The 9,711-nt window shown below is 37.1% G+C and overlaps 1 protein-coding gene across 1 annotated transcript in view; it reads right to left on the reverse strand.

Moving 5' to 3' along the window:
* MAGI3 (membrane associated guanylate kinase, WW and PDZ domain containing 3) overlaps nucleotides 1-4,807 on the reverse strand; it is a 115,149-nt gene extending 110,342 nt beyond the window's left edge. Inside the window, exons 1-2 of the mRNA XM_034990279.1 lie at nucleotides 4,802-4,807; nucleotides 4,029-4,100 (exon numbers count right to left, since the gene is read on the reverse strand). Coding sequence (XP_034846170.1) covers nucleotides 4,029-4,100; nucleotides 4,802-4,807 — 78 coding nt within the window. The remainder of the gene's footprint in view (nucleotides 1-4,028; nucleotides 4,101-4,801) is intronic.
* Nucleotides 4,808-9,711: the final 4,904 nt, after the last annotated feature.

The raw sequence follows: 9,711 nt of genomic DNA on the forward strand, positions 1-9,711 counted from the left end.
ACAGGTCTGACCAGAACAATGACTATTAGAGAATTCATATTTTTAAGATGCATCATTATGTAAACAATCTCAACCTCTGGGTTTGGGTAGAAGGCTAAATATGGTTAATTACTATTAAAGAAGCAATTTCATAGATTCTTTTTCTCTGGTCGGTTTTTAATATAGGAATTTATATGAATCCTTAGAAATTTTCTAAAGTAGACGGTCACAGGTGCTACAAATTATAGTATACACTAAAAGTGATGACTCTAGTGGGAACTGATACTCATTAAACAAAATTCTTTAAGTATTTCCCACTTTCATTTCTAATCTCTATGTTTAATCAGGAACATCTTTTAAAAGATTTTTAAAGTTACTCTTACAAAACATGGTTATGAAAAATGTCAAAATTCCAAAGAAACATTTTGGGGGATAAATGGCCCCTTCTGTGCACATCCCCCATTCAGATTTCTCCACTAAGAATCCTTTCCCCCACTCACCCTACCTGTAAGGCTGACTGAATCAGGACCTTCCAGAAAATGTCAACACAAACGAAAATGTCAGAAGATCTCCAGTCTCCCATTTTCCATTAAAGGATGGGAGGGAAAGAAGAAAGAAATCAATACCCCTAAAACTAAACCAATGGCAAGAAATAAATCTATTCCAAAAGACAATGGAATTTCTATAAATTCCAACATCAATTAGAACTAAGAAACTGCACTCTAAGAACCACAATCAAGAGTACTAAATGGCATTATCTAGCTTGATAATCCTGAATTTAGGTTCAAGTACTAAAAGAGAATTTTCTGGGCTATTGGCAGTGTAGGTCACTTTTACCAAAAAAAAGACCAAAAAAAACCCCAAAATTCTGTCTCCAATATAGAAGAAATAGGATACATATCAAAAATAGAAGGAAAAAACACTATGTTGTAAACCTGAAACTAATATAACACTGTATGTTAATTATAATGAAATTAAATTTTTTAAAAAAGTTGAATAAGCTATGGATATCCATCAAAGTGGAAAGCTATGTAGCTATAAAAAAGAAATTAGACTCTCTATTAAAAATTAATCTGGAAAAAAAAAAGGAAAAGAGTTAATCTCCATCCATTGAACATTAACTTTAAAGGATACAAAACAATTTGGACCACACTGAGAAAATACCAGAAGCCAATATGCAATGCTCTAGCTCATAAGCCCAACACATTCTGCAGACTCTGAGTAGGAAACATTCAGGAGGGCCCCAAAGACATCCCCAGCTCCCATGGGCTCTGGGAGGGCATAACAGGGCTGAAGGAAGAATTCGTTGGCCAAGCACTGCCATTTTTCTTTTGTCCTAGGTTCTTAAGTGGGAGGTGTAATGGCAGCAGGCAAACCTACTTCAAAGCTGCAGACCAGAGTGACTTTGAGAATGGAATGATACACGCTGATCTCCAAAACAAAATGTGTATGAGCTGCTGCTCCCCATTCCTAAGAGCAGGAGACAGAAACAGTGACAAAGTTCCCAAAATGTAGCTGCCCTTTGCTTTGGCTCCCTCCCTAACCTTCTCTACCTCACCAGACATCTGATGCTATAAATAGAGACTAGACTCTTCTACATCAAGTTGGAGAGTTCATGTGCTAATGATAAAAGCCAAGTGGAACCCAGGGACATAGGAAAGGTACTCAAGAAACAGCACTGATGGGCTCTAAGCAGAGAAATAACAAGAGCAGACACGGGCATATTAAAATATGCCCCTACACAGGGGAAGGAGCCAAAAACAGCTACGAGGCATACAGTTAAAAGATGAGGGTCACTGTCCAGGTGAGAGATGATTTAGATCAGCAGTGGTACTGGAGAAGAAAAGCAGACAGACTTGAGATTCACTATTTAAACCCACATATATGAAGAGATTTTCAATACCAAACACTATCCTTAGAAGAAGCAGTTGTGGGCACCTGGGTGGCTCAGTCGGTTAAGCGTCTGCCTTCAGCTCAGGTCATGATTCCAGGGTCCCGGGGATGGAGCTCCACATCAGACTCCCTGCTAAGCTTCTCCCTCTGCCCCTCCCCCAGCTCATTCTCTCTATCTCGAAAAAGTAAATTTAAAAATCTTAAAAAGGAAACAGTCAACAAAACGAAGAGGCAACCCACAGAATGGGAGAAGATATTTGCAAATGACACTACAGATAAAGGGCTGGTATCCAAGATCTATAAAGAACTTCTCAAACTCAACACCCAAAAAACAAATAATCAAGTCAAAAAATGGGCAGAAGACATGAAAAGACACTTCTCTGAAGAAGACATACAAATGGCTAACAGACACATGAAAAAATGTTCCATCATCATTAGCCATCAGGGAAATCCAAATCAAAACCACACTGAGATACCACCTTACACCAGTTAGAATGGCAAAAATGGACAGGGAAAGAACAAATGTTGGAGAGGTTGTGGAGAAAGGAGAACCCTCTTACACTGTTGGTGGGAATGCAAGTTGGTACAGCCACTTTGGAAAACAGTGTGGAGGTGCCTCAAAAAATTAAAAATAGAGCTACCCTATGACCCAGCAATTGCACTGCTGGGTGTTTACCCCAAAGACACAGATATAGTGAAAAGAAGGGCCATATGCACCCCAATGTTCATAGCAGCAATGTCCACAATAGCCAAACTGTGGAAAGAGCTGAGATGCTCTTCAACAGATGAATGGATAAAGAAGATGTGGCCCATATATACAATGGAATATTACTCAGCCATCAGAAAGGATGAATACCCAACTTTTACATCAACATGGATGGGACTGGAGGAGATTATGCTAAGTGAAAGAAGTCAAGCAGAGAAAGTCAATTATCATATGGTTTCACTTATTTGTGGAACATAAGGAATAGCATGGAGGACATTAGGAAAAGGAAGGGAAAAACGAAGAGGGGGTGGAATCGGAGGGAGAAATGAACCATGACAGACTATGGACTCTGAGAAACAAAACAGAGTTTTAGAGGGGAGGGGGGTGGGGGGATGGGTTAGCCTGGTGATGGGTATTAAGGAGGGCACGTACTGCATGGAGCACTGGGTGTTATATGAAAACAGTGGATGGTGGATCACCACATCAAAACTAATGATGTATTGTATGGTGACTAACGTAACAATAAAATGAAATTAAATAAAAAAAAAATCTTAAAAAAAAGTTGTCTTATATTTGAACCTTACAAAGTCTTGGATTACAGAATGATCTACAAAGTATTTTATTAAAAAAATACAAAGTATTGTCTGGAGAAGACATGTTAGCCAAACCAACAACTGCTTCCAGAGATAATCTGACAGAACTGCTAAGGGTGGAGGTGGGGGTGGGGTGGGGGGGTAGGCAAATAAAGTAAGATGTTCCTTGGGGTATGACTTCACAGTTGCATGTGGCAGATGTTACTGTCAAGCAATCTTTCAGTGATCACTTGAACAAAGTGACTCAGTCCATGCTTAGGTTATGAGATCATGAATATATGCCAACAGAAAAAGTGAGGGGAAAAAATTCTACCCTAATTGTACTTGTGGCTGGGACAGCATTATACATGGATTTTAAAAACACAGTATCTCAAGCAACTTGGATGGAAGGGAGGAGAGGGATGATCCGGAAAGCCACATTAGAGGACTCATCCCAGTGCTGACAAAATACTCAAGATGTATGTTGAAGAGCTGGAACAAAATGTTCACACATGAAATAGTGGGGAAAGTATTTCTAAATTTTACATATATGTAACTAAATTAGATATTAAAAATAGAAATTTGATTCTACCCCTCTAAGTTTAGATTCATGCTGCCTAGTCAAGGATATTTTTTCAAAGTGTCTTTTTATAAACTTTGGGGTAGGGGCGCCTGGGTGGCTCAGTTGTTAAGCATCTGCCTTCAGCTCAGGACATGATCCCAGGGTCCTGGAATCGAGCCCCACATGGGGCTCCCTACTCGGCAGAAAGCCTGATTCTCCCCCTTCCTCTCCCCCTGCTTGTGTTCCCTCTCTCTTGCTGTGTCTCTCTCTGTCAAATAAATAAAATCTTAGGGAAAAAAAACAAACTGTGGGGTACTGTAACTCCAGGGTCTCCTAATATTTGGATTTTCGTGATATTGTGAATAGAATACCCATAAGCCTTGGCGATCTGAAGAGTGAGGGAAAAAAGACAATAAAAAAGATCACTTCAGGTGTCTAACTTGAATCATCAGGTGAATTTGAATTCCATTTAAAAAAAAAAAAGAAGAAAGGGAAGGAACAGTTTTGGGAATAGAAGCAAGAAATTAGGTTAAGATTTGGGGCTTGTTATTTGAGATGCTGTTGAGGCAGACACCATTGAAAATATCAAGACTTCTGAATTTAGAGCTGTAACTTGGGAGTCTTCAGCTCACACGGATTAACGGACAAAAACATGGTCTTGGTTGGGATGTGGGGCAATAAGAATTTCATGCACTACTGAGGGGGATGTAAGTCGCCACAACCTTTCTCAAAGGCATGATGGCAATATCTACAGCATGTATTTGCCTATCTTCTGATGGAAGAGGTCTACTAAAGCTCTCTTCACCATAAACATAATGTATAGGATGAGTGTTCTTCACAGCAGGATTTATAAGGAACTTCAATGTCCAACTACAGGTAACTGGTGAGTAACTGTAAATGATGAAACACACCTTCAAATACTGATGGAATCGGACCATATTATTGAGTAAAAAAGAGGAAGCTGGAGAACAGCGTTCAGTGCAAAGTGTCATTTATGAAACAGGTGCATGCTTTTTATGTGTCTCTATGCAAAAATGTATTCTAAAATGTGCTCAATCTCTGAATGGTAAGAGGTTAAATGATTTTTACCGTCATCTTTGTAATTCTCTATTTTGTTTGAGAGGTTTATTAAAAAAAACCCGAAGCATACCATTTTTAAAGAAATCTATAAAGCTTTCCCCCCCTTTTTCTTAAGTGTTTAAGAATTAGAGCACATGGTTTGTTAGGCAAAAAAACATCTCAAAATTGTAAAGAAAGAAAAACTTATATATGTACAAATATAAAATTAAATACATTGAAAGGATAGAATGTAACTGTAAAGATGAAAATTAAAACAAACTTTAACAAAGCAGAGAACTACTAAAAAGAAAGAAGAAAAATATGATCAGACAAGTGAAGAGAACAGAGCCATAACTAGATTTTGGGTGTATTTTGATCTGTTAGAATAAACTGCACCCCAATATTATAAAGAAAGAAAAACATATATATGCAAAAATAAAATTAAATACAATGAAAGGATAGATTGTAACTGTAAAAATGAAAATTAATAAAGTTGATAAACTTTAACAAGAGTTGATAAAATAAGATGAAAAAGGAAAAAGAAAATAAAATATAAATTGAAAGACTAAAAAAAAAAAAAAGAATTAGAGCACAATATAATCTTGGAGGTAAACAATAAAAACAGGAGAGGAAGACCACCCTGGCTGAGTACAGCTGGCTTTCAAATTTCAGGGCTGTATAACCAGAAACACACTGTCAAAGTTGGAGCACCATCCCAGGCTTGAGACCAAACAATCAGGCTAGAGAAGTTAGTCCTGGTTGACCTATGCCTGTAATATGATTACTGAAATGAACTGTGTGACTAGGTATTTAAGAGATCGCTCACAGAACTGGTTTCTGAACGCTGACTCAGGGATTGAGTACGATATTATGATTTAGGACATGTTACTGTGAGACCACATCTTAAGGAGTAGTAAATTACATACAAGAAAACAGACCACAGAAAAATAATTAAATAGCCTGATGACAATAAATGTATTTCCCATAAGAAAGGAAAAAAAATAAAAAGATACAATAGAGATCAAGCCTCTCCCTTGAAGTAAATAAAACCAAAAGACAGGAGGGTAATAAAACAAAACACCAATGCACTGCGCTAGTGTTGAGGCTATAAAAATCATAATGTAGTACCTGCCCTGGTGTTATGGTATCATAGACAAGGATAAACAAATAACTAGAAAACGCAGCTAAGAAGCATGTATAAGGTGCACAAGAGTATGTAGCCAAGAGAAAATAAATAATTGTGTCTCTGATGGGGAAAGACAGTTAATCTAGGCTGGGAGTGTGGATGGGAGGATGGAAAAGGAAGCACAGCAGGCATTCTAGGCAGGGGAAGAGCATGCACAGTGGCATGGGGGTAAGAAGAGTGGCGCTTGATTATAAAACTAGTGAAATATCCGGGAAGCTCAGATAACAGAAAGCTTTGCTTGGGAAAAGAGAGTTGGAATATTACTCTGTAGTGAAGAAGTCACTAAAAATTTTACCAGGGGACCAATATAGCCAGACGTGGTTTAGATGGATCATTCTGGCAACAGTGTAGACTACAGAGACAAGAGAACAGCTGGAGGGCCAGAAGACCAGCGCAGAATGAATTTAGCCACAATCCAATTAATACTAGCACTAGAAACAGTAATAGAGGAATCAACGCAGCAGAAAATTGGATTGGTGAACCAGGAGGCAGGCTCAAGAAACATACACTGAACAGAAGAAATTAACCAAGACATGAAGTGAATGCTTGTAGATTTGCAAAGTGCTCTAATTCAAATTATAGAAGTTGCTGAAGGAGAAAAGAAAATGAACAATTAATAAACAAGGAGTCTCCAAGTTGAAACTTGAAAAATTTAAAAGAAATGAGATTGGAAACAGAAAGGTTCCCACTGTGTCAAGAAAAAGAAAAACAACAGCATCAAGAAGACACAAATTTAAGTTCTTTTAGTTTTTTTTTGGGGGGGGGATCTCTATGCTTCCCAAAAGAAAGAATAGATATTTAAAGAGTCAAAATCAAGAGAGATTAAGATGACAGCTCCACGGTGAAAGACATGATGTGATTTGGTTGAAAACAAAGAATCTTTCAGAGTTGTGGGGCGGTGGTTAAAAAAATTTTTTTGTTCATCTAACTATCTTTCCTTCAGAGAACAAAGAAAGTTCGAGAAACCCAGAACTCTAGGATTGAAGGTAAAAGAAAACCTTTTAATTTAGAGCTGCTGCAGGCAAATCCTATACTGTAGCGCTACTGTGATGAAAAAATAAACAGGTAACACATGAAGAAGAAACAAGAGACCTAAGCAAGGTAACAAGACCAATAAATACCAGGAGCAGGCACAAGCCACAAACTACCTTATTTTTCACAGTGGAAAGTCAAAAATTACTGCTTATAGAAAAACATAAATTGATCACAATTAGGTTGGAAAAAGTCTGTGGTAAGTTCAAGACTAACATCAAAATTCTTCTTTGTGGCTCCTCAAAAACATATATGATTATATCATCTTGTTACTAACATTTTGAGTCACTTTTATAATACACACGGTTGGAATTGATGTTTCTAAACTCTCTAAGAAATAATATGATTGGGGCGCCTGGGTGGCTCAGTCGTTAAGCATCTGCCTCCGGCTCAGGTCATGATCCCACGGTCCTGGGATCGAGCCCCGCATCGGGCTCCCTGCTCGGCGGGAAGCCTGCTTCTCCCTCTCCTGCTCCCCCTGCTTGTGTTCCCTCTCTCTCTGTGTCAAATAAATAAATAAAATCTTTAAAAAATAAAAATAAAAAATAATATGATTCGCTTGTGCCTTAACCTCAGTAAATTTCACATACAGTACTTTGTTAAACTTTAAATCTAAAACTAAAACCAAGCCCACTTTTGCTGCTCTTGAAAATACTACCTATCCTATTTAAGAGAAGGACCAGCGGATGACAAAAAACACCACAGAAAATAAAACTATTCTTAATTAAGGGCTTTTAAAGAGTCAGATATGATTATTTTAGATGATATCTTATATGACATATTGGCAAAAATTAAATAGTCATTAGTGATAAGACTGAATGACTGTGCCTTAGGTTTTTGTCTTAAGTGTTGTTACTATTTTTACAATTAAAAACAAGCTAGAAAAAGCCCAAACACAAATATGTAGCTATACTTTGTTTATATCTATGAAGACAAAAATATATACATTAATAATGACTGAAAGGGAATTTGCAGAGCTGAAAACATGTTCAGTTCTATTTCTCGGAAGCTGTGTATATTTTTAATATAAAAATTTAATGAGACGAACCATGAGAGACGATGGACTCTGAAAAACAAACTGAGGGTTCTAGAGGGGAGGGGGGTGGGAGGATGGGTTAGCCTGGTGGTGGGTATTGAGGAGGGCACATTCTGCATGGAGCACTGGGTGTTGTGCACAAACAATGAATCATGGAACACTGCATCAAAAACTAATGATGTAATGTATGGGGATTAACATAACAATAAAAAAATTTAAAAAACTTAATGAGGTAGGGTGCCTGGGTGGCTCAGTTGGTTAAGCGACTGCCTTCGGCTCAGGTCATGATCCCGGAGTCCCGGGATCGAGTCCCGCATGGGGCTCCCTGCTTGACGGGGAGTCTGCTTCTCCCTCTAACCCTACCCCCTCTTGTGTGCTCTCTCTCTCTCTCTCTCTCTCAAATAAATAAATAAAATCTTTGGGAAAAAAAAAACTTAATGAGGTAAAATTGACACATAATAAACTTCACATATTAAGGTTAAAAAAAATTTAATGAAAAACTGAGTATTCATAGTTGGCTCTATAAAAATGAAATGTACCATTTTTCTTATCAAAGAATGAATAATATTTAAGCAGTAAGGCTACATTTATGTGATAACTATTTTAACTAAATTGTCTAGTCAATTCAATTAATAATTGGTGAAGAAACCAATTTAACTGATTTTGTTAAATTAATGATTTCTAATTATTTTAGCCATAATTGTGTATCTGTCATTGAACAATGGTGCATGTATTATAAAACTAAAATAACAACTCTATAGTAGTGGTTTAAATATTTTTGGAAAAACAGAATTCTATCTTCATAAACATGTTATGAGGAATTCCATGTATAAAAATGGATTAAGACTGCAGAGTCCAATTTGAAAAGCATTGCTTTACCAGTATGGATCTACCAGACTAATACACATGAGATTGTTTTAGTTCCTCAAGAGGGCCACAATATGCCTCAGCCACCTTAAAGGGGGAAACAGAAATTTCTACTAATGACATGTTATGTACTAAGGTTTCCCGTAAGCATGATCAATTTAGTGTAAGATACAACCCCCCATGTAACTTGTTTAAATACAGAATTCTTTTTTTATAAATTGAAAAGAAAGGGGGGGATGCCACTAGGAAAAAAATGGCGAAATAAATGACTAAATAAATGCTAATTAAAACACAGATACCATTTCTTACCCATCAGAATATTAAACACTCAACACCATTGCTGAGGTTGTGAAAAAACAGGCATTTTTATACATTGTTGGCAGGTGCAGTGGATACCAAGAGTGGGATGGTGGGAACAGACCATGCCAGGTGCCCACAGTAAGAAAGAACATTATCTATAGAGATTTTACAGACCAAAACTTAAAGTTGACTTGCTTATCATCATGTACCTGTAATTTTTTTAAAAATATGAGCAATGAAATATTCCCTAGAAAAATCTTTTGTTGTTCCTAAATCTAAATAATTGTTGTGGCCGCTGTTGTGTTTTAATAATATTATGCAAACCCAAAGTAGATGTTTTTATTACTTATTTCTTAAATGTTGAATTATATATGGAAGTTAATTTGGAGAACTCCCAGTTTAGCCTCTGATATACATGGACTCAATTTTACATATTCATTTCAGAAATTAAGTTTGTAGTGGTTTGAATGGTTCAAGCTCCATTTGTGCACAGTCTCAAGCCCCCATGATATACTACAT

Source organism: Mirounga leonina, unplaced genomic scaffold, assembly GCF_011800145.1.
Source record: "Mirounga leonina isolate KUSES-001 unplaced genomic scaffold, KU_Mleo_1.0 Mir_507, whole genome shotgun sequence".
Classification (NCBI taxonomy): Eukaryota; Metazoa; Chordata; class Mammalia; order Carnivora; family Phocidae; genus Mirounga; species Mirounga leonina.